Consider the following 25,476-nt stretch of genomic DNA (forward strand, 5'->3'; position numbering starts at 1 on the left):
GTCTGTGCTGGGAAGGGAGTGCAGAGGCAGGTAGCATTCCTGTGACCTCATTCTGCGACTTGCTGTCCTAGTTACCAGCTTCCTGAGGGGAGTGAAGCTTATAGAGATGACTTTAACCATCTGGGTGCTAATTTGGAATGCAACCGTCCCTAGGTTGAGGCTAGGGACAGCTATTCCGGGTCTGCAAGATGAGGTGTAGGGGTAGAGAGGCCAGAGGGGGGATCAGGAAGTTTCCCCAAATAGCCTGGCCAGCAGCCAAATGTGGGAGCCAGGCCCCAGGGGGAGTGGCCCAGCTCGGGGGCAGCTGGCCAGTTGGCACATGAACATGGCCCTTGGGATATTGGGCACAGGGCTCACATGAAGCACTGTTTTGTCTCCTTTTACTCCTCTCCCGATAAAATGAGTGTCCCTAGAACTTGGTGTCATAACTAAGGCCATGTGTCTCCACCCTGTTTTTCTTTTCTCCCAGAGTCCCAGAAACCCCAACCCACTCCCTTGTTCCTCACCCCAGGAACATTGACTAATTCAACAAATGTTTATTGAGCACCTACTAGGTATCACTTGCTAACTTCTGCCCTGGGGATTGAATGAGGAATAAGACAGGTGAATAAGAGAAAAGAAGAAGCCAGGTGTGATAGTGCATACCTGTAATGCCAGCTGGTCAGGAGGCTGAGGCAGGAGGATCACGAGTTCAAAGCCAGCCTCAGCAAAAGCGAGGTGCTAAGCAACTCAGTGAGACCCTGTCTCTAAATAAAATACAAAATAGGGCTGGGGATGTGGCTCAGTAATTAAGTGCCCCTGGGTTCAATCCCTGGTGGTACCAAAGAGAGAGAGAAAGAGAGAGAGAGAGAGAGAGAGAGAGAGAGAGAGAGAGAGAGAGAAAGCAGGGAAGAAAATCTACTTTAGCACTGAAGGAAGGCCTCTCATAGAGGGGATATTTCAGCACCAGCCAAGAGAAGCAGGAGAAAGGACCCGGTAGGAAAATGGCCCACAAGACAGAAAGAACTGGCTTTTGAGAACTTGCTGGCTCCAGGGACAGAAAGAGCCCCAGTGTGACTGGGGTATCCTCAGCAAGGTGGGGAGTCATACGAAAATAGATTGGAGAAACACAGAATATTTTGATCTGGACATTTTGACCCCAAGAATGTTTTGAATGCAAACATTTAAAACCAAAACATGCTAACACTGAAGACGTTGGGGTGGGGGGAAGGTGTTTTCCACTTTGAACTCTATTCATCCAACTTCATTCCTTGATCTGATTTTTCCATTTTCCCCCTATGATACAGTTAAACAGATTTCCATGTTTTTCATTCCATTTTAATTTCACCAAAACTATTTTTTTTTATCAGCATCAATTCCTTATATAGTTTGCTGCCAGAATTAGATTCATCCATCAATTTGGGAGTTACAGGATCTGGACACGAACGAGGCTGTGCCATTATGTGATTGAATGGGTAACCCCCTCCACTTTGGGAAGATTTAAATTAAAAAATAGATATATTTGTGGTCAAGATTTGATGCTTCTGTCCGTTTTAGTCAATGATGAGTTTCCTTGCATGCAAGAAAGTTCTAGTGGTTGTCAGTGCTACTTCTACCAGTAATATATTTAGTGGCAAGTAGTATTTATATCCCAATTAATCTGTGGGAGGAACCCAGTGGAAGGGGCAGCTGGGAGAGACGGGTTTGAGGGAGGCTGGTGAAGCTAGATCTTCCAGGCTAGGGAAGGGGTGTTCCCAAGGTGGAGGAGACACTGTTGGAGCATTTAGGCAGATGAATGACATGATTGGATTTTTTTTCTTTTTGGTTTTGTTTTTTCCTTGCTGTGCTGGGGATGGACCTGGGGTCTCATACTAGGCGGGTGTTCTACCACTGAGCTATATCCCCAGCCCAGATTTGGCTTTTTAAAAGCCTCCTTCAGCCAGGTGCAGTGGAGCATACCTATAATCCCAGCGGCTCCAGAGGCTGAGGCAGGAGGATTATGAGTTCAAAGCCAGCTTCAGCCTTAAGCAATTTAGTGAGACCCTGTCTTAAAATAAAGAATTAAGGAGGAGGGCTGGGGATGTGGCTCAGTGGTTAAGTGTTCCTGGGCTCAATCCCTTGTCCCTCCCCCCCCCAAAAAAAATACTCCTTCAGGCTACGTGACAAACTCTGGTAGGAAGAGGAGGTGGAGGGTTGGAGAAAGGGAGACCAGGTGAGGAGACTACTCCCCGCCCCCATTCAGGTAGTAAAGACAAGAATTGAGGAAAGATTAGGAGAGTAGAAAGGACGGTGCAGTCCCTGTCCCATTCCCCAGAGTCCCCACACAGCCCTCCCCACAGAACCAGAGAGACCCTGGGTCTTCCCCACCCCCCTTCCCCTTAGTATAAAGGCAGCTCCAGGCCTCTGACATCCCAGAATCTGGCCCCCACAGTTTGCACAGGGTAGACACCAAGAGCTGAGGCGGCCTCCCTGGGACTCCCTCCCCAGCTCCCCAGCTCCCCCCACGCTGAACATGGCTGCTGCCAAGGGTCTGGGAAGCCCTCCTGAGGTTTCAGTGGGGGACAGGAAGGGATGGGATGGGCCCTCCAACCCAGAGTCACGTGGCTGGAGCTGCCGGGCAGCCACAGACCTGGCGGAGAAACAGACCCAGACACAGGGTGCTTGTCCCACTGTGGCTCCGAGCTCGGGGTGTGACCCTGGGTAGGAGTACAAAGGGGCCTCTGTTGATGTGGGGCACGGAGCCCACCTGGGCCAGGCTAGGCATCTGAGCAGGGAGGGAGGTGGCCTGGGGTGCTGGAAGGGAGAAGGCTTGAAGGGACACAGACCTGAGGTTTGGAGTGTCTTCTGGGGCAAGTCACTTCTTGATGCTCACCTTGCTCACCTATAACATAGATATCTGAATCCCACGTGGTCAGGACCCTCACATGGTGATCACTATGTGCCTATTTGCTAAAAGCTTTATTGACTCATTGAAGCCGAATAACGACCCACTAAGTGAGGTACTATTTATCCTTATTTGACAGATGGGGAAACTGAGGCACGGGGGTGGTCAAAGGCATGCAGCTAGGAAGTAGCCGAGGTAGGATTCGAGCCCAGGGGTATGGCGGACCACCCTGCTTCTGGGAAGGGATGGACATCTCTTAGACCAGGCACCTGAAGTGGATGGAGGGGTCCTCGGTCTTCACCGAGATGGAGGGGCACTTCCAGGATGACCTGGCCATAACTGTACCTTGTCTCCTGTGCCTGGGTTAGACCCTTAGGGCAGAGCAAGGGGGCAGCAGAAGGGAGACAGTCCGACTCCCCAGGAGGAATCCCAGGACCAGAGCCCCAAGGCAGGTGGTGGAGCCGGGATCAAGAATGGCAGGTCACAACCCGACCGCTCTTGGTCCAATTGTGGAAACCATGTGGAGGCTGGGACATTCCTTTAACAAGGATGGTTCGTAATCTGTGAGGCACCAGGCTGGGTGCCCTGTGCTATGGACAAACCAGCTCTGCCCCCTGGCACCCAGGGTCCAGCCAGACACCAAGTACAAGGCCCAAGCTCGGGGCCCAGACATGCTCCCCTAAATGCATCTCTACATCGTCTGCCCTTCGGAATCATCGGGATGCTTGCTGAAAAGGCAGAACTGGGCCTCACCCTTTAAGCTGGAGGCCCTGGGACCTGGCAAAGCAAGCCACAAGTTCCCCAGTGGCCCAGCATGTACTCGGAAGCCTGCCAGGCGTGAGGGTCTCACCCTCAGCCTCACATCAGAATCACCTGAGCACCATTTAAATGTCCTGACGCTCAGGACGCACCCAACCCAAGCCCGTCAGAACCCTTGGGACTCAGGCCTCAGAAGTTGCCCGAGCTGCCCAGGTGGTTCCACTAGTGACCATAGCAGGGACCCCCAGGCAGGCCTGCCCCTCTATCAGCCAGATCTGGGCTGAACTGTCCCCTCCACAGAGAGGCCCTGCCTGACCACCGGTCTTCAAGCCTGACGTTTATTGAGCAAATGCATCGAGCTCCTGCTCCTGCTCCGTGTCAAGCACCGAGGGCGACACTATCCCTATAGGACCTCTCAGTTGTCCCCACAGCCACACCAGGCACCGACTGTTGGGCCCATTTTACAGATGGAGAGGTGAAATAACTTGCTCCCGGCCTGACGGCTCCAGAGGCCAGGTTCTGTCCTCTGTGGAGGCTTAGAGCAGCTCTGCTGGGGAGCCTCTGGGGACTGCGGGGAGGGCCTGGGGCACAGGACGTGTTGGCACAGCCCTTCCTCTTGGAACCCCTCAGCGGGTTGGAAAGGCCCCTTCTTCCTGCTCTGCTGTGTGCTCAGGCCCTCGCGCTGATTGAAAGGAGGCACCTTGATGTGGTCAGAGCTGCTCCCTGGCCAACAAGGTGGGCCACGGCCACCCCACCGTCTCCCTGCAACGGGCATGGAGGCCTCCCCTCCTTCCTGCCCTGGACCCGATTCTCAGGGTCATGCTCAGCCTCCCACCTCCCTCCTTAGTGGGTTAGGTGGTTTTTCACTGTGAGGGAGGGAAAAGGCCCCAAGGCCCAGTGGGGGGGACGGGGAGGGTCCTGCTGGACAAACTAATTAAATAAAAGCTTCAGGAAATGAAGGGTGGGTCAAGGAGGCCTTAATTTCTGCAGGGTTGATCCTGGCAGCTTGTCAGGGCCTCTGCAGGCATCTTCTAAATGCAGCTCTTTAAGTAAGAGGGGAGGTAGCCAAGGTCCAGTGAGGACCCAAGGACCCTCAGCCTCCACCTTCCTTTCCAGGGGGCAATATGAGGAAGTCCTCTGGGTAAGCTGACCACCTCCTAGACTGCTGCTGGAAGAGGTTGTCCCTGCTGTTAGACACCCCAATTCCCAGCTTTGTTTCTTCCAGTTCTGGTTCTCCTGCCCCCCGGAGGCAGCTCTGCCAAGCTGGGTAAGGTTGAGATAATTTCCATTGCGTTGGCAACAAACACAAATTGGGTGCAACTCTGGACTGCGAAGGAGTGGGGCTAGCTGGCAGCTTTGGGAGGCAAGATGAAGGGCAAGAGAGGAGGGGCCTGGACGTTACAACGGGCACCTGAGGTTGGGTGAGGGGATCTGGATGGAGTTTTTGGCATTTGATCCAGATCAACTTGTCTTCCTTTTCCTTTTTCTCCCCCATTGGTTTCCAATGCACAGCTGTGAGGAAGTTCTTTCTGCAGTCTAATCCCTCCTGCTGTAAATAATGATTTCATCCCTCATGTAGCAAGGGGTATTTTGCAGTTTGCAGGATATTTTTTACATGTTATCTTCCTTAATTTTCTCAGATGTCAGCCTTGGATCAGGGAAGTTATTATTAGGTCTTGTTGTTATTATTACCCCACTTTACAGGTTGAAAAAAAGAACAAAAAAACAGAGAGGGGCCGAGTCTGCCCAATTCCAGAGTAAGCCTGTTCCTCCAAATTATCCTGGCAGACACATTTATCCCACTCCCCTGCAACCTCCCCTTCCATCTCACCCCAATTCAGAAGCTGCTGGGCCCTGGAGAGGTCATCTGGTCCATCCCCCTGCCTCTGGCTGTGCCGACGGGAGCCTCCTGGGACCTGGATCTGTAACCCCTCCCGCTGTGGCCAGGAGAGGGGGCGGTGGGGAAGTCAGGGAGTGAGGGTGTCAGCTGCTGGGCCTCTTTTTTGAGCAAAGCCTTTGAAAGTTTAATGTGCTAATCTCTCCTGATTACTGCACACCGAGCACCTCCAGCTCTGACCTCCAGCTCGTCCAAGAACCCATTACACACCTCACTGAGGAGCAGGTTGAGGGCGCTGGACTGGGACCTCCGCCCCACCCTCCGCCCCTCCTGCGCTGGGAAGGACCATGCACCTCGTTTCCTAGATCTTCACAGGGATCAGGTGGGCCTCCTTCGAGACCTGGACCAGGAGGTCCCAACCCTTCCCTTTGACATCAGGACATTTAATATTCTAGAAAGGTGCTTCTGAGGAGTCTGGTTAGGAGGCTGCTGGGACCCGGGAGGTCATCCTGTCATCCCACCCGATTTATGGCTGGGAAACCAAGGTGGGTTGCTGCCATCTCGACAACACCTCTGCCTAGAAGCAAACCAATTAGCACCGTGTCTGATTCTGTGTTCCCAGCGCCTGTCTTGTTATTGGGGATTTATGTCCCGGTCACCGTGAAGGACGGACGAGCGTCCGGGTTTCCATTGGGGGCAGCCTGGCCAGTGATGGCAGGAGGTGGTGCCCGTCTTGCTTGGGGCAGGATGGGGATTTGATTTCAGGGGGATTTGCAACCAGTGGGGAGCCGCCCTGGCCACATGGTGGCTCTGGGCTATTTTAGGAGGCAAAGGATGGGGGAGGGGAGGGGTGGCCTTGTTCAAGTCAGGATTGAATCTGCCCTTTCAGTGGGAGCAGAAAGGACCCAGGATGCACGGGGTGGAGCAGGCTGGCCCACGGCTGGGGCTTCTCCCACCTTCTTGGAACCCAGAATTAACACTGCATATCCTGACCCCAGTCTGGGCTCTCAGCAGATTGGAGAAACTGCTGGTGGGACAGGAGACCGTGGCTCCTCACCTGAACCCTGGTAACCCGGGGCCCTTGGTGTTATTATTAAGAACAGTCACTGGAACCATCTCATATCCCTTTGCAGAATAAGTTATATTTATTGAGCCCTCAGGGGAATCCCCTGGAGCAGGGAAAAGGAGCTGCGGCTCCCTTTCTGCATGGGCCCCTTCCAAGTTTGGCTAATGTTGGTTACATAAGTCTGTCCACCTCTTTGAGCCTCAGTGTCCCTGCGTCCAAAGCGGGGACCAGAAACACCTAATTAGTGACACCCACTATTATTTGGTCACCTATGATGTTGGGCGTTCCACAGTCATGATCTCACATCGCCCTTTACAATGTATTAAATGTTTTACAGATAAGGAAACTGAAGTTCAGAGAGGGGAAGTAACCTGCCCAAAGTCACACAGCCAGAGCAAGTCACCTGATCCATTTTCTTTCACACCTGTAGTTGAGCTGCTTTATTCCTCAAATCCAGCCATGTGGATTGGTTTCCCTCTGAGTGCTGGGCACTGATTTGGGGCTGGGGATTCATACATAGACAGAAGAGGGGAAGAGGAGATAAGGGGATGAGACTGGGCATTGGTAAGAACTGGACTAGCCAAACGGGAGACTCAGGGGTTTTATTTAGACTCTGGGTCATTCTCTGGCCAGAGGAGGGCAGTAACTGGAAAGGGGGTGTGGGGACTGAATCCTTCATTGAGCCAGGGGTAGGTGGGCAAGGGAGGGCCAGCACCACAGAGCACTATTACTATGTAAAGGTTTTCTTCCTCCTCACCCTACCTTTAGGGGGAAAAGTCACTAGGCATACTGTGATGAGGCCTTTGGGGGCACCTTGGCATAGAGGAAAGAGCTGAGACTTTGACCCCAATCAGATGAGGTTCAAATTCCAGCTCCGCCTCCCTAGCTGTGTGACTTGGACAGGTAAATTAACCTCTCAGAGCTTCTCTGTCTGCATCTGCAAAATGTGGAGAGTCCTGGTGACCTTTCGATGGTATCAGGAGGATAAAACGAGTTGATAAAGGTGTGAGAAAGGTCTGGAACACAAACAGTACTGTTTTGTGTGTGTGTGTGTGTGTGTGCAGGGTTGGTGTTTAGGGCTGTGTTATCCTAGGTAACTAGGTGAAGCCATGTCTTTGTGGGTGGCCCTAAGCTGGCACCTGTGGTCATGCCGAGTGATTTCAACAGGCTGGGCAGAACAGAGAGCCAGCTGCATACACATAAGTTCTGGTGCTTACAGATTGAGAAATCACTCTGGGCTGGGGCTGTCGCTCAGTATTCGTCCTGTGGCAGAGCCCCTCCTTCGGGAAGCCTTCTGGGATGTGGCTCCCTCTCTTGTAAAGTTGCCTAGCATGTGGGAGGCCCTGGGTTCCATCCCCAGCACTGAAAAAAAAATCTAATTAAAAAAAAAGAAAAGAAAGAAAGAAGGGGAGAGAATAAAATGGAGGAAGGAAGGGGGAAAGGAAGAAGGAAGAAAGAAAAAATAAACTCCAAGGGAGCAGGGCATGGCGCACACACCTGGAATCCCAATGACTCTGACTTGGGAGGCTGAAGCAGGAAGATCACAAGTTCAAGGTCAACCTCAGCAAATCAGTGAGTCCCTGAGCAACTTAGGGAGACCCTGTTTCAAAATAACAAGAGCTGGGGATGTGGCTCAGTGGTTAAGCACCCCTAGGTTCCATCTCCAGTACCAAAATCCTGGGGGGCTGGATCACCCCAAGTTTCATGGACCCTCAGCTCAGTGTGGAGCTAATTCAAGTCCGCAGAAGAAGTTAAGGGGCGGCAGCATCAATAGAGGACTGGGTGGAGGCCCGAGGAGGTGCTGGTCTGTTCTCAGGAGGACAGGGAAAGCCGGAATAAGTTCAGAGGGGTGTGGCTGGGGTAACGAAGAACTTGGAAACCATCCACTCCGCCAAGCTCTATTAAGTTGATAACTCGGGTCAGATACTGCGCAGAAAGGAAAGTCCCAGAATGACCCTGGTTGGGGGAGGGGCTCAGTGTCCTGGGGCAGCTGATGCAGGGTTTGGGGGAGACAGTTGACCTGGTGATAAATGCAGTAAATAAATGGTCCCAGGGCTGGGATGGTAGCTCAGTGGTTAGAGCGCTTGCCTAGCATGGGTGAGGCACTGGGTTTGATTCTCAGCACCACATATAAATAAATAAAATGAAAGTCCATTGACAATTAAAAAAGATTTAGAAATAAATGGTCCCTAACCCACTCAAGATGCCCTGGGAGAATATCGGTAGCCACCTCTTTGAAAACTTCCTGGAGGAGGAGGCTGTGTCACACTACTGAGGAAGATGGGTCTCTTTAGCTGGGAGAGGAGAACTCTCTGGAAGAAGCTGGCAGCCATGCGGCCTGACTGTGAAGGTGGAGTGTACCTTTCCTGTCACCAGGGAGTAGATCTAAGATCCTTGGGTGGGCATTATTGGAAGACAGATTGCACCCCCCTCCAGGAAGGTATTAGTTAATAGTGCAATGGCCCTCTCTGGTGAGCTAGTGAGCTCCTTGTCATGGGCATGTTCAAGCAGAGACCGGAGACTCAGGGTTGCTACAAAAGGGACAGGGTGACCTCTAAGATCCCTTCCAAGTCCGAGCAACTGCAGTTCTCCATTGACAGACACTGGGTGTGGACAGTAAGCAGTGTAGATCAAGTTCAAGGATGAGGGACTGTGGGGTGGCCAGTACACAGGGTATATACCGTGGTTGTCATGACCAACCTGGATTTACTTTTGTTGAAAAAACTTTCTGGCAACTGTTTTATTGAGACATAGTTCGTGTACCACACAATTCACCCATTTAAAGTGTTCAGTCTTGGGCTGGGGCTGTAGCTCAGCGACAGAGTGCTTGCCTAGCATGCATTCGGTCCTCAGTACCATAGTAAATAAATAAATAAATAAATAAATAAATAAATAAATAAAGGCATTCTGTCCATCTACAACTACAAAAAGAAATTTTAAAAAATGAAATAAAATTGTTCAGTCTTTAAAGTGGAAATGAATTCATTCATTCATTCATTCATTCCACAACTGTTTATTGAGCATCTGCTAGGCATGCATCAAGCTTTGCGCTGGTGTTTTGGAGGAAATAAAGGCCCTGACCTCGGGGGCAAGACAGGTAAATGTCAAAGGAGAGAAATGCAACCTGGGAGCTGGACTCAGAGGGAAATATACAGGGTGCGAGATGAAGCATGATGGAGCAGGGAAAGGGGGGCCTGGGGAGGGAACACCTGAGCTGAGGCCTGAGTTTCCAGGAGCAGCTCTGTGAAGGTCAAGGGTGTGTTCCAGGCTGAGGAAACAGCCAGGGCAAAGGCCCTGAGGCAGGCTGAGTCCATGTGTAGAAGACCAGGAAGACTTGCTGGGAGTGGGTGGCAGCTCAGTGCCCTACTCCTGTGGTCAAGGCATGGAGGATGCTTCCACCTGGGACTTGTCTCTGGTCACCTGTCCACCCCAGCCTGCCCTAAGAACAAGGATGGTTGAGCAGCATGTGAGTCTCTCTGGATTCCAGGGTCCTTTCTCTGCCTTTTACTCTCTTACTCATCATTTCCCTAATATGGAAGGTGGCAGGACTCTTGGGTCATGCCACCAGCCCTGCCTCCTGCCCTCTCTGGTTGTCTTCATGCACCTGTGTGCACGTCGCACCCTGGGTGCTGATTCTGTAAGAGAATCAGAAATGACCCTCAGCTACCCATACTGAAATCTCCCCAGCAGGCTTTCCTGCTGTCCCCTGACCCCAGGGCCCTTTCCTAGGAGCAGACTGGAGACTCCCATTTGGTGCTCACTTATCTTGTGACTTTGGATCATCTACTTTCATGTTTTCCTTTCCTGGTCTGTGAAATGCAGACCAAACCGCTTTGGGCAGAATGGTTTTGAGGATTGAGTGCATGGCTCCTGTCACCTTTTAGGTGCTTCATGAATGTCACCTTCCTCCTTTTCCTCCCCAAGTTTACTCCCGCACACACCCCGGCAAAAAAAAAAAAAAAAAAAAGAGGGACCAGGCCCTGGTGAGCCAGAGGGAGGGAGGGTACTCATCCATGGGTCCTTGTCCCCTGCCGAGCCCCTCGGCGCCCCTCTTCCCCGCGCTCTCCTGGCCCGGGCTAGGGCGGCGGCTCCTGGCACCTGCTCTGCCGCCCGGGGGCGGGCTCGGAAGACGCTCGGCTGCCTCGGGACGAGCCAGGCCCGGGACGGGCCAGCCGCGCACCTCCGCATGTCCCCGGTGGCCGCGGGCGGGCGCGGGGTGCAGCCGGCTCGCGTCGGGAGTGCTGCTCAGGCGGGAGCCCGCGCCGGACTCGGACCTAGCTCCTGGNCACATTAAACTTTCAAAGGCTTTGCTCAAAAAAGAGGCCCAGCAGCTGACACCCTCACTCCCTGACTTCCCCACCGCCCCCTCTCCTGGCCACAGCGGGAGGGGACACGCCGCGTGGTCCCCTGTAGATGGTTAGGTAGGTTTGGGGACAGCGGCGAGGCTCCTAGCCCGCTTTGCTTCGGGTGGCTGGGTGGGGACAAAACAGTAACTTAACCAAAACTGAAGTCGGGAAGAGGACCCCAAAGGGTGATGAAGGCAAGATGGACTTCAGCTCCCGCTCTGCCGGTGGTCCCCAGCCTCCTCTCCCCCCAACACCCTTCCCTGGTGACGGGCTTCACCAGATAACCCCCGTGGTTTCCCTCAGGAGTTGTGAGAGTCCAACTGTCCACCCGCCCCTACGAGCCCCGGGATGGAATAAATGGAAGGGTGGGGGAGGGGAGAGCTAGTAACTTAGAGTGCGAGGAACTCACCAGCCCCACCCACACCTGATCATCACAGGCGTCGGAGGCCTTATTCCCCCTACACCCCTGAGCTGAATACCCCTTCTTCAGGCAAGAGGCAGAGGGGTCATTCCTGTGGCTGCCCTGCCCACATCACAGCTCCTAAACAGTCCTAGGACCGCCCAACCCTCCGCCCATGCTACCAGGACTCGCTGGCTGGTGGGGTTATCATGGGCAGGCAATGGGGTTTGGAGATGCTACTCTTCTTGGTCCTATAGGGAGGTGGTCTGGAAGAGCAGGCAGTGTATGAGGCAGAGCTGGGCCAGGATCCTGGCCCCTGGTGTGCCTAGGAAGGGCCTGGGGCTCCTGAATGCTGAGAGTTAGCAGGACAACAAGCTGGGTTTCCTAGCTTTGCCTGGCAGCAGAGGGAAGAAAGGGGGTATGGAGGCTACTCCTCCCTCTCTCCTCCCACATCTTGTTAGAGGCAGATGCTCTAGTTTACCACTGAGGGCCCTGGAAGGAGAGACACAGGTTAGATAGCAAGAAGAACTTCCTGAGGGTGGATCTTCTTCAGGAGGAATCTCACTGGCCAGGAGAGACAGCCCTATCTTTGGGGGCATCAGGAGGAAATGAAGCTCTCTGGGGCACCCAAACAATAGGGCATGAGGACAGCAGAACAGGGAGAGGAAGTGACAGAGGATGTGACTTCCCCATGCTCCCTCACCTCCTAAGCCCTGTCTCTCCCTTCCTGGGAGCCAGCGTAGACTTTCAGTGCCTCAGCCAGCTCACTCCCAAATCCTCTGCACCCAGAAATCCCAAGGGAGGTAACAGGTTTCCTCTGTTACTACTCTAGATAGGAAGACAGACATGGTTGCCTTGATTTTGTCCCATGGAACCCTGCACCAGTTCCCTGATACCTGGTGAGCTATTGTCCCCTCCCAGTCCTCCTGTTCTGGCAAAGCAGGACTGTGTGGGGGGCCCCCTGCAAGGCTGACTCTATACTGGCCATCCCACTCCTTTAGGTGGGAATCCATGGCTCCTCTGGGGGTCTCAGGGTATGATTGTGGGGGACCCCAGTTTCCTGGGCCCAGGATGGTCAGGGTGACTGTCATGTATGTCATGTACCAAAGAAAAATGGTTTTCCTTTCTTTTTCCTGGAAAAGTGTCAGCCCTGGGAGGAGGCGAGGGAGGGGGAGGGTAGAGAGGCCAGAATGCTCCCTAGTGACTCCTCTGGGACACTAAGGGGGCATCCAGGCCCAGAAAGGTTCACTTTCTGCTAGGATAGGAAAAAACAAAGCTTCTCAGGGTCGGTGGGGAGGGGCTGGGTCCCATACTCCTTGTCTGTGACCACATGAGTGACTTGGATGAGGCTGCCAGGGTCCTTATCCCGTCCCTGCATCCCAACAGCGAGTCCTGATCCTATTCGCTTGCCAAACCTCAGCTGCCTCATTTGGAGGGCCTCTCGGGCTGTTCTGAGGATGAACAGAGATGGTGTTTCTACAGCGCCCTGCGGGGTGATGGGCACTTGCCACCCAGTGGAGCTTTTCCCAGCCTGGGCCTTCCTGTGGCTAGGGAAGGCTCCCGAGGCTTGGCCTCCAGCCCTTCCACCTGAGAGGCAGCTGCTGTGTTGCCACCACAACTCTGCAGGCAAAGGACCCAGGAGATTAGCTTAGTCCAGCCCTCTCTCTTTTAAGACGGGGAAACCAAAGCCCAGATGGGCAGGGACTGGCCCAAGGTTGGCCAGCCAGCCAGCCAGGCTCCCTTCTCAGAGCCAGGGCCTGGAAGCTGGCTGGGGAAGGCAGGAGGGTGGCTACTGGCAGAGGTGGGGGAAAATGCCAGAGTGTAATTGGGCTCATTAAGGGTTTGCTGAGAGAGCCCTTCATGCCCTGCCAAAGTCTGGGGAGAGGCCTAGAACCTTCCTCTCCAGTGACTCCTTTAGGAGAAACAGTCTTTTCCTGAGGACCTCCTCCCCAGGCTGCTTTGGAGACAACCGGCGCTCCATGCTTTGAGGCCTCCAAAGACCTTTCCCATCCCATCCTCTTTGGATGAACAGGCAGTGACTGAGGACCCCTCTGAAATCCAGGGCCCTGAAGTGGTGAAGATGGAAGCCTGGGGTCCCTCCTGAGTGCTCCCTCTACCCACTGCCCCCAGTTCTACACGGGGTCACAGGCAGACAGAGCCTACCCACCTCTTGTGTGAGCCAGGCTTCCAGGAGGTGGCTGGCTGCACAGCCTCAGCCTACCTCTCAGGGAAGGTGGCAAGCAGATTTATCCTCTTCCTGTGTAAATCCCAGACAGAGAGGTTCGTGGGTCCACGCATGCTCTTTTTCTCTGCTCTCACTTTATGCTTCCTTCCTGCCTCTTTGCTCTGGCCCTACCTCTTTCCTCCCAGGTTATGGCACCTGACACCAGGGCCACATGGGAGCTGCGCAGGCCTGAGCCTCCTAGGATCCTCGCTCTGAGTCTGCAGCCCCTGCCCCCCAACCCAGCAGTAGTTCCAATCAGGGCTTGGTGGGCTATAGGGAGTGGTGGGGTGGTGCAGTGGTTAAGGCCTCTGAGTCAGACAAGTGAAAGTCGAGGTCCAGCCCAAGATGTCACAGCCTGCCCGCTCTGATCTGTGGAGTGACAGGTTGATAACAGTGCCCATCTCACGGGGTTGTTGTGAGGCCCTATGTAGGGGCTGGGGGTGTACTCAGTGGTAGAGTGCTTGCCTACCATGTGCGAGGCCCTGAGCTCAATTCCCGGTACCACAAAATATTAATTTATTAGTTAATTAATTAAAATCAAAGAGCTTCTATGGGTGAGGCAGCAGGCACACAGAAAGCCCTCAGTAAGTGTAGCGGTTATTATAAAGAAAAGGTAGCCTAGGCAGCTGAGGGGTGGAGAGGCAAGGAAGCTTCTGGAATCAGCTCTTGCACTGTCTTTCCATTTCTCCTTGAAGCAACTCCATGCCCTGTTCTGGGACTTGATTTACTCATCTGTTAAAAGGAGGGTGGACTAGGCCTTTCCAGTCCAAGTGGAGATCACACTAGGGTGAGTCATGCTGGTGCTGAGTAGGGCCTAGGAGGGGTGCTGACCTACCCATGTTCATGGAGCCATTCCACAGGCCCAAGGTGCCCTAAGAATTGCCCACCATTCGTGTTTTCTGAGTGGGAGCCCTGAATCCTAGGAGCAGGCTAGCTCTTGAGGGGACAGCTGGGAAGGCTAGGTCATGCAGGACAGGCCACAGCAGGCCCAGAAGCCTGGCTGGGGGGACACTATTAGCCCAGAATCCAGGCAGCCCTGGGAGCCCAGAGGCTGTATATCATGGAGGTTTAATCAGCAGTGTGGCAGATATTTGTCTGCCCTCTTGGGCCATGTCCCCAGCGTGCCTGTCATAAATTGCACTGAGATTTCAAAATCTCCCTCTCCCTTTGCTGGCAGCCGGCAGCTCTCCTTGGCACCTCCAGGAAAGCCTCATTTCTCTGGGGCCTTCTGGCTCTTGACACCTGGGCCACTCCCCGCTCCCCCCACCCACCCAGTCCCTAGCATTAGCACCTGGGCCCTCCTTCCTGCCTCTTCTTCCTGCTGAGAGGGTGCTACTGGAAGGCTCCTGGAAGAGGCAGAAGAATAGTTATGAGGACTGCCATCTAGGGGTGAAAGGATGCCAAGTGCAGGTGGTGGAGACCTTTGCACACAGGGAGGGGAATGACCTCCAACCTGCCTCTTCTGTGGAAAGACCTGTAACTCGGACCCCTGATGTGGCTATGGGGGAAGCCTAGTTGCCTCTTGAGTGTGGAGAAATGGGGTGGCCTTTGACAGGGTCTCCACCTCTCATCTTCCCTGTAGATGCTCTCTGCGCCACCTGGAAGCTATTCCTGGTACTGCAGCCTGACCACACTGCCCTTCAGCAGGGAAGGGACCCTCAAATCACCAGGCATCTATGACCACTCAGACTTGCAGGCTGTATTAGTTTGCTAGAGCTGCCGTAACAAAATAAAACAAATTGGGGAGAACTCAGCAGAATTTTGTTCACACTTCTGGATGCCAGAAGTCCAAGATCAAGGTGTATGGGCAAGGTTTGTTTCTTCTTCTTTTTTTGGTACCAGGGATTGAACCCAGGGGTGCTTAGCTACTGAGCCACATCCCCAGCCCCTTTTTTATATTTTTTATTTAGAGACAGGGTCTTGCTGAGTTCCTTAGGGCCTTGCTAAGTTGCTGAGGTTGACCTTGAACTCACAATCCTCCTGCCTCACTCAACCTCCTGAGCCACTGGGATTTCAAGTGTGAGCCACGAAGCCTTTCAAGGTTGGTTCCTTCTAAGGATTGTAAAGAAGAATCTGTTCCATACCTCACCCCTAGCTTCTCGGGGGTGGCTGGCGATCTTTGGTGTGTTTGGCTTGTCGATGCTTCCTGGATCTCTGCCTTCATCTTCCCATCTCCCTGCTTTCATGTATATATGACACCACTCACATGTACTGGATTTGGGACTTGCCCTATATCAAGATGATTGCAGATTGCATCTTAACTAATGACATCTGCAACAACCCTGTGTCCAAACGGCCACATTCTGTAGTTCTGGGGGTGAGGATTGCAACATATTGAATCAGGGGTGGGGACACAATTCAACCTAAAAGACACATGAGTCTCAGACATTCAGTGACAGCCTTAAACCATAGTATGGACACAATGACACCCACGCTGTGACAAAGCTACAGTGTAACATGTACACAAAGTGAGTCATACAGATTCATTTTAACAAACTCTGGGGAACAGAGATATTTACAGTGACTCAAGTACAATCATGACAGACACACAGGGTAATGGACAAGGTAACCCCATTCACAAGCTGCAAGACATGGATACTCTGCGGATTGTTAATAGCTGATTTTTTTTTTTTTTGGTACCAGGAATTGAACCCAGGGGCACTTAACCATTGAGCCATATCCCCATCCCTTTTTATATTTTATTTAGAGACAGGGTCTCACTAAGTTGCTTAGGACCCCACTAAGTTGCTTAGGACATCACTAAGTTGCTGAGGCTGGCCTTGAACTTGCAATCCTCCTGCCTCAGCCTCTGAGCAGCTGGAATTAAAGGCATGTGCCACTGTGCCCGGCTTAGTAGCTGACTTTTGCAGGATGCTGAGAAGCATTTTACATAGATCAACTCATCTAATCCCCACAATGTATGTATAATTTAGGGTCTGTTACTTATCACCCCGTTTTTCCAGATGTGCAGATAGAAGAAATGAGCTCAGTTTGAACGGCCAGTAAGTGCCTGAGCTGAGATTCAAACCCAGGTGTGGATCAGCATAGAGCTCTGACTCTACCACTGTGCCCCTCTGCTCTGTCTATGTGCAATTCCCATGAACATAATCATGGGCACATGTTACGTGGGCCACTGCCCACAAAAACTCTGAGTGGTTTACTGAGACCTAGGGACGGGGGCATCCAGGGACTGCTGGTGGGGTTTTGGCTGTGGTCTTGGGAAATAATTTTCCTTGTTCAGATGTGGGCTCCACCACTAGATGTGTGGTCTCACAAGAGCATTATGGCATCACATGACTGGTCTTCTGGACAGGGTGAGCATGGGCCTGAGGACACAGGAAATGCCACTAGGGAGAAACATTAATTTGCTCTGGCTGCCTTAGCAAAGTACCACAGACTCCGTGGCTCAAACGACAGAAATTTATTTTCCCACAGTCTGGAAGTTCAAGGTCTGAGATCAAGGTGTCCTCAGGATGGGGTTTTTTTTTTTTTTTTTTTTTTCAAAGGCCTCTCCTTGTCTTGCAGATGGTCTCCTTCTCCCTTCATAAGATATTCACTCTGTAACTGTATCCAAATTTCCTCTTATAAGGACGCCTGTCATGTTGGGTTAGGGCCCACCCATAGGACATAATTTTAGCTTAATTTAACTTCATTTCTTCTTTAAAGACTCCATTTTAGCCAGGTACAGTGGCACATGCCTGTAATCCCAGCGGCTCGGGAGGCTCAGGCTGGGGGATGACAAGTTCAAAGCCAGCCTCAGCAAAAGCAAGGTGCTAAGCAACTCAGTGAGACCTTGTCTCTAAATAAAATTCAAACTAGAGCTGGGGATGTGGCTCAGTGGCCGACTACCCCTGAGTTCAATCCCTGGTACCAAAAAAAAAAAAAAGACTCCATCTTAGCTGGATGTGGTGACATATGTCTGTAACCTAGCAATTTGGGAGGCTGAGGAAGGAGTGTTCCAACTTAGTGAGACCCTGCCTCAGAATAAAAAATTAAAAGAGCTAGAGATGTAGCTCACTGAATTCAAACCCCAGTAACACACACACACACACACACACACACACACACGGACCCTCTGTCCAGATACAGTCACATTCTGAGGTACTGGGGGTTAGTGCTTCAACATAGGAATCTTTTTTTTTTTTTTTTGGCGGGGAGCAGGGGACACAATTCAGCCCATAACAGAAGGGCTCAATCATGCTTCATGCCTAAGCCTCAGGGTTGCCCCAGTCTGAGGGGGGGGGAGAGAGAGAGAGAGAGAGAGAGAGAGAGAGAGAGAGAGAACCTGCCCTCAGGAAGGCCCTCCTCTGAAGCAGAGGCAGGAAGTATAAGCACAGATTCAGGAAGTGGAAGATGAACATGTTTCAGTCTGAGAACAGGAGCTGGGCAGCCCCTGATTAGAAGTGGTTAGAGGCAGGCAAGTCTCTAAGAAGTAAGTTGGAAAGAAGAGACTGTCTGGAAGTTGGGACCTGGAGGGGTGACCTGAGGGTCCAGGTTGGCCGCCTATGTGCTGTGTTCAGCAGACTCAGTCAGCTGGGCCCAGGTCTCTACCCAGAATACCAGCTGTTGCCTCAGCCTGGGTGGCCAGGACAGCAGGGAGCATCTGGATCCATGTGGGGCAGGGGTTGGGATGGCTTCACACACTGTCACCATTTGTGAATGTCACCCTGCTGGGCGCAGGGCACAGGAAGGTTGGGTTTCTGGCCAGAGGCTGCTGTCACAGGATTGTCAGCGCCCGCCGCAGGGCTGAGAACAGGACTCTAGGTTCCCAAAATATGACTCCACTGGCCTTGCTGCTATGTCCCCAGTGCCCACCTTGTCTCAAGACCTGAGTCTCCGTCTCTGAGGTTTGCTCTGTGGCCTTGCGTTGTTTGGGTGTCTCAGCCTCCCCGTGTGTAGGCGTGTCTCACACCCTTCCCCCAGATTCCTGTGTTCCAAGCTTCTCTTCTTGAAATAGACCTCATTATGTTGGTTTTTGCCATCCTTGGTTTGGGGGGGGTCTCTGAAAACTGGGGATTCACCTGGGACACCCCACTCGGGCATCCCCTGATTGAGGCTGTGTTCCCTCTCTACGTTCACAAACGTTCAGTCTTCATTGATTTATCCCCCTCTCTCTCTGCTCAGGTATGAAGCGGCCATTGAGCCCATCTCCCCTGGGTGAGAAGGAGCCCCCAACATCTGGATCTACTGAGTGCCCCCCTCGGCCCCCAGAACCACCGAAGCCCAAGCGGGAGAGAAAACGGCCGTCGTACACACTCTGTGATGTCTGCAACATCCAGCTGAACTCTGCAGCCCAGGCCCAGGTGCACTGTGGGGGGCGGGCCCACCAGAGGCGGCTGCGGCAGCTCAGCTTGGGGAAGACCCCCTCGGGGCCAGGTCAGTGTCAAGGGGCACTGCTCCCACACACTTGCTCTGGGTCCTCCCCGGGGGATCTGTCTGGACCCTGCTGAGGGCCTCTGGGTCTGTGGTCTCCCTCTGTGGGGTCTTAGGCTCTACGGCTCCCCCGATGGCATTGAGTTCTGTTGTGATCAAGACAAACCCTTCTTCAGGATCTCTCAGTATGTAAGGGTCTTTAGGCCTCCTCTTGAAGTGGTTTTGGTCCTGGGGACTCTCCTGGGGGTTCTTAATCTCTAAGTAGCATTTCTCAAATCTGGACCCTAAAGGGAGTCCCAGGCTCCTGCCCTGGTTTCTGAAGATCAGGGGCAGCCCTTCAATTGAGGCTCGGGGAGGCCCGTCTTCCCTTGGCTGCCAGACTCCTGGCCAGGATTTCCACCTCTCCCTGGCTGGGGTGACTCTGCAGAGGTTTGGCTCTGCACTGGAGGGGCAGCTGGCTCAAGGCAGCTTTCTGGGGGAAATGGGTGAGTGCATCCATGAGGGTGATGCTGGCTGACAGGCACACGGGCTGTGGGCACAGTAAGAATGTGGGCTGCTGACCGGCAGGGAAACAGATTCACAAGCAGGCCCAGTGTGCAGAGATAGGAGACATCCTTAGCCCTGGACCTGGGGTGGCTGGGGAAACCCACCTTGCCGCCCAGCTTGGTAGCTTAGCCAGAGCTACACTGGACTCAGACACCTTGAGAGCTGCCTGTTGTTTAAGTGACACGATGTCCGCCTTCTGCACAGAGAGTATCCTGGGGCTGGAGACCCATAAGACCTAAGTGTCCCCTGCCTACCACTTCAACCCAAGACTGGGGTTGAGCCTGATGTGTAAGGGAGGTTCTTCTTGGGAGCACCAGGAAAGGCCTCTGGAAGGAAGGGGTGCTGAGCCTGGGAACATGGGTGAGGCGACATTCCAGGGGAACTCCAGGCAGAGGTTACAGTGTAAGCAAAGGCCAGGAATGTTCTGGTGGCAGGAACCAGCTCCTCCATCCAAGCATTTGGGGCTGGACACAAAGGGTGCCACTGAGAAAGAGTGTATCTGACGGGTGGATGTTTCCGGAGTGTATGCACATGTGTGGTATGTATTCACAGTCACTCATTCATCAAATGTTTATTGACAGCTTACAAGATGCAAGCTGCTGTTTGGGGAAGTCACGTTTTTTGGGGGTGGGTACTGGGGATTGAACTCAGGGGCACTCAACCACATCCCCAGCCCTATTTTGTATTTTATTTAGAGACAGGGTCTCACTGAGTTGCTTAGCGCCTTGCCCTTGCTGAGGCTGGCTTTTATATATATATATTTGGTTGTAGATCGACACACAGTATCTTCATTTATTTTTATGTGGTGCTGAGGATCAAACCCAGTGCCTCAAATATGTGAAGCAAGTGCTTTACCACTGAGCCACAGCCCCAGTCCCCTGAGGCTGGCTTTGAACTCTCCATCCTCCTGCCTCAGCCTCCTGAGATGCTGGGATTACAGGCATGTGACACCATTCCCAGCCTGGGGGAGTCATGTGTTTTTTAAAGGTATCATATGTGCCTGTCAGGAAAGAGCTGTCTAAATAACTCCACTTGCAGATAGTAACAGACCTCATAGAGGTGGGTCTAGGGCACTTCAAGACGTCAGAGGAAGGAGAGAGACATACTGATATGAGAAGTCAAAGAGAGCTGTGACACTGATGTTGGATTACTGGAGAGGGAAAGGGCCTCCCAGGCAGGACCACAACTAGAGCACTACAGGAGGGTGAGTGGCCATGCAATCACAGGACAGGAAGCACTGGGCAGAGGGCATGGGGTGAGCCCCATGTGAGGGCCTTCTCACTAGTTGGGCCTTTAGCCTTTGTTCCAAAGGTTATTTGCATTTGGAGCAGAACTTAATGTTTTTAGATGTCCCTGGCAAGGGAGAAGGGTAAATTTTAGGTATACATGAGAAAAAAGGGGGTAGTGTCTAGAAACACATTTTGGAGTTTTTTTGGTTTTTGTTTTCCTTTCGTTACTGGGGGTTGAACCCAGGGGCACTTAACCACTTATCTACATCCCCAGCCCTTTTTATTTTTTATTCTGAGATGGGGTCTCACTAAGTTGCTTAGGGCCTTGCTAAATTGCTGAGGCTGTCCTTGAACTTACCATCCTCCTGCCTCAGCCTCCTGAGCTGCCACCACACCAGCTCTGGAGATTTTAGTGTAGCAGGACAGACATAGGTCTCCAGACTTGGTGACCTATGGGATGTGGGGTCAAGACAGAGGGAGGCATCATGGATGATTTTAGCTATGGCAATACTGCAGAGGGCAGCTCAGTTATCAGAAAGGGGGTACTGAGAGGGGAGCAGGACCAGAGGGCCAGAATTGGATCAGATTGGCTTGGGGGGGTCACCTGGAACTCCATTGCAGACTGCGAAATCGGGCCTGGTATGTCATTATCCATCTGGGCATTTGCCCACCCATCACCACTCCGCTAGCCCTGGCCTGGCCCTGTGTGGGATGCCGGGATCCCTGCCTCAGGAGTGCTGGGAGCTGCCTCTGGGCACTTATAGTCTGGGGATGAGCAGACCTGAAACCAGACCTTTCCACCATTCCTGCTGAGAGGAATGACCAGCATCAGGGGAGCATGGGAGAGTAAGGGTTATGCCTAGGGCCACGGAAAAGGGGCCTCAGATTTCTGAAAACTCTGGAATTCTGGGGCTCCAGAAGGATAACCTGCTTTCTCCATTGGCCTGATTAACTGGACCTACACTGGACCCTGGCCCTCCAATATTCACATCCTCCACTGGCTCTCCCCTGTCTCCTAGGCTGTCTGTGAGCTGGGCTGGCAGAGGCACAGGATCTCAGGTGTCTGACTATAAATCAGCAAGAAGATGCCAGCAACTCTGCCTGAGCTGGGGGTGGGGTGAGGCTTGCCGCCCTCCTGAACACCAATTCTGGCTTGGTCCATGGTGGCGACTGGATCATTGTGCCCCTCTCAACAAACAGCTCTTAGGGTGAGGCCAGCTGGAGCTCCCTAGGGAAAATGGAGAGCCCCACACCTGGTTCAGGAAGGCTGAGGTTAAGTGAGGGGAGGCCTTGACACGCTGCTTCATTCCTAGCCGCTCGCTGTCTGAGACCCTGCGCCACACCTAGACCTGAGGTCTCAGACCTGTAGAAGGCAGGAGGGGCACTTGTTCCCTGGAGCTGTCACTTCCATTAGGGGCCTGTGATGCTAGAGGCTTCCACAGCGACGGGGAGTCACAGGCAATGAGGCGGGGACCCCTTCTTCTCCCGATCATGTCCCTGAGGCCATCTGAGGGAGGGAGAAATGAAGGTGGGGGTGGCTGTCTCCTCTTTGAGCCTCTTTTTTTTTTTTTTTTTTTTTTAAGAGAGAGAGGGAGAGAGATTTTTTAATATTTATTTTTTAATTTTCGGCGGGCACAACATCTTTGTATGTGGTGCTGAGGATCGAACCCGGGCCGCACGTATGCCAGGCGAACTCGCTACCGCTTGAGCCACATCCCCAGCCCATTCTTTGACCCCAGCCCATTCTTTGAGCCTCTTGCCAGTGCCCAGGTCAGAGAGCTCCTCAGCCAACTCCTGAAATCCTCACTCCCAGCCCTGAGTGAGGCTGGGATCCTCTGGAGGGGATACAGGATGGGGAAACAGCAGGTACCCCATGCTTCCCCCATCTCCCCTCCTCCAGGCACTTCCCTAACTTCCCCTGGCCACCCCACCCACCTGCCCCCCACAGGAGGCCTTTCATCCTTCAGGACAATGTCTGAGGCCATCTTTCATCTCCCTCACCCCCAACAGGTATGGACATCGGAAACACATGTGGTACTAAGGATGACCCCAATGACTCTCTTGACATTGACACACACAGGCACACACATACACCCATCCCACCAGCAACTTTAAGTGTTTTTCGACATCTGCAAAGAGAGAAAAGTGTGCTGGCCCAAGCCTCCTGGCTCTAACCCCAGTACAGACCTTAGGCCAGCACCATGCAAAAAGGAGGAGTGACCTCCCCACTCTGAGCATAGCTCGGAGGGAACTGGTCATAAAGTATTTCCACATGCAGCAGGACATTCCTCCCCACCAGGCCATCCTAGGGACAGATGATGACATTCAGTCCTCACTCTACAAATTGGAATACTGGGACTCAGAGAGGTAAAGTAACATAGCCAAGGCCATACGGCTGCTTTGGCATCCCAGGTGTCTGACTATAAACCCTCTCTCACTCCATGCCACCCGACTTGCCCCCTAGCCCCATTGAGGAGAGCTGCATATATATCAAGAGAGATTGGGCTGCCGTGCCTGGGAGTGAGCAGGAGGAATGCCCACCGCCCCACAGGCTGGTGCCCAGCAAAATTATTCCACAAGTGCTCAGGGCCATGGCCACTCCTTTATCCTATGCCTCCTCTAGCCCAGCTAGGGACGGAAAAAGGAGTTTCCTAAAGCCAACCAGTTCCCACCCTTTTAGACAAGACTAACTGAGCCATCCAATTCAGAGTGGGCCCACCTTCTGTCCCCCCACAGCCCCCCCATCAGCCATTGCAACATAACACTAGAGGGGGAGGATGGATTTCAGGGCTGCAGCTACGGCAGTCGGTGGCATGTGGAGCCCCACCCCTCCCACCCTGCACCCTACAGGCCCCCTAGCTCCTGTTCAAATCAGTCCCTCCATCTCCTTTCCAAGCTTTGACCACAGAAGTTGGCTGCACTCTGGGCCCTGGAGATCAAAGACCGCAAGCTCGGGTCACGCCTGAGTCACTGGCTTGATGAGCTCCTCACCCCGCTGCTCCCCACAGATGGGTTAATTTCAGTCCCATCAGGAGGCCCCGGAAGCCCTCTAGCCTGCCCCCATCCTTTGGCATCTCCCTGGGTTGCTGGCTCCCCCCTCATTGACCCCCCCCATCCTGCGGCCCCTTGGGTGCAACCATTAAAGAAACTGTGCTCCCCCCAGGGGGCCACTGAGAAGTTCTTGCAGTCTAACCAGTGCCTCCTGCTGCATCCTTCTTTGGTGGCAGGTGACAGGTGCCCTGGGCTCTCCCTGGACTCCTGGACTTCCATCACATTCCCTCCCCCAGGAATGACCCTGACCATCAGCACCCTCCCCCAGACCACCAGGAAAGGCAAGGCTGTCTGGGTAGAGAATTAGGGGGCTTAGCTCAGATCCCTGCCCTCAAAGAAGACAAAGATTCCATCTGTATCTCTGGGTGGGTTAATTAGCTCGGGGCTTGAGTTTCTTTCCTCTCCCCACATAAACAACTCCTTCCCCCAGAGCCCCTTCCGAACAAACCTGTTTTCTGGAGCTGCTGCTGCCAGCCCCTCCCCAGACCTGCTTTGTGGTCTGGGTATTGGCTGCTCCCAAGATTACAGGTTATTGTCTGGTGGAGACAGGATGCTGAGGGGGTGGGGGCCAGCACAGACTGGGTTTGGAATGCGAGACTGGATCCAGCTGTGGGTTGGCCGGCTCCTCTTCCCCCTCCGCCCCCCCCCCCCCGGCCCTGCCACCAGGTGCTCAGGTGAGTCGAGAGCCACCTTTCAGCAAGAGGAGGGGGAGGAAGGAGCAAAAGGAGAGAAGGGACTAGGGAGGGGTGTGTGGGCCAGGGAGGGGTGTCACAGATTCTGGTTGATCAGGTGAACGACCTCCCTTCCAGACATGGTCCAAGCAGTACATCCAAAGGGGCTCCACTGGTCCCCCCACCCCACGGTCAGTGCTCTGTGACAAAGTGGTAACCCTCCACTAAGCCTCAGTTTCCTCCTTCAGCAGAAGCAGATAAATGTCCGGAAGGGAATGAATACAGCTGGGCAGAGTGTGGGGGCTCCTACAGCATCCCTGAAGCAGCAGGGATAGAACCTTCCAGCAGGCAAGGTGGCCTCGGAACCTTTGTCCCTCAGGTCTCTGTGGACAAGGTCAACCCTTCACTTCAGTGGAAGAGGTGCTAGGCAGGGTCCCTCTGGGAGCAGGAGAGGGGGATGGTGAGTGGACACCCGCTGACACCCTCTCCCATATCTGAGTTCTCCCCTCGCCCCACACTTCCACCCTTGGGGAAGGACATACTCTGCTCTCACCACCTGCAGTTGGGATGGGGGCAACCAAGGAATGGGCAGCTCCTTCCTGGCAAGGGGGGCCAGGGCCCAGTAATGATGCAGCTTTCCAGCCAGGACCAGGAGTCCCTCCCTCGCGCCCTCCCCTTCTGTCCCTCACATCCCCCTTCCCTCTGTCACTCTGGCTGGGTTTCATTTGCTCCTGCTAGGCGCTCAGCTGCGGTGCCTCCAAAGGCTGAGAATGCTCTTGGGTGAGTGCTGAGGATGGCTGGCCTGGGGAGTGGGAACAGGGGTTAGAAGCTTAGAGGCCAGGGTTTCCCCACCCTCCTCAGCCCTATCCTTTCCCTGCTACTTCTGGTCCCCCAAAGTTGTCTGCCTGAGACACCGGAGCCAGTTAGGTTCAGGGCTGGGCTGGTAGCCCTCCTCTGGTTAAGAATAAGGTTGGAGGGAGGGGACAGGGACAGGGAGGGGACAGGGAGAGCTGGAGATACCCTGCAGGACTTCAGGTCTCTGCACATCTGGACAAATGCAGTCGGGGAGCCTGGGTCAAAGGTTTTTTGTATGGAATCACACTTTCAATGC

At 53.4% G+C, this 25,476-nt stretch overlaps 1 protein-coding gene across 1 annotated transcript in view; it reads left to right on the forward strand.

Moving 5' to 3' along the window:
- The window catches only part of Znf385c (zinc finger protein 385C), a 52,309-nt gene that overhangs the window by 5,299 nt on the left and 21,534 nt on the right, over positions 1–25,476 (forward strand). Inside the window, exon 2 of the mRNA XM_048791352.1 lies at positions 18,620–18,871. Coding sequence (XP_048647309.1) covers positions 18,622–18,871 — 250 coding nt within the window. The 5' untranslated portion in view covers positions 18,620–18,621. The remainder of the gene's footprint in view (positions 1–18,619; positions 18,872–25,476) is intronic.

Source organism: Marmota marmota, unplaced genomic scaffold (assembly GCF_001458135.2).
Source record: "Marmota marmota marmota unplaced genomic scaffold, marMar, whole genome shotgun sequence".
Taxonomy (NCBI): Eukaryota; Metazoa; Chordata; class Mammalia; order Rodentia; family Sciuridae; genus Marmota; species Marmota marmota.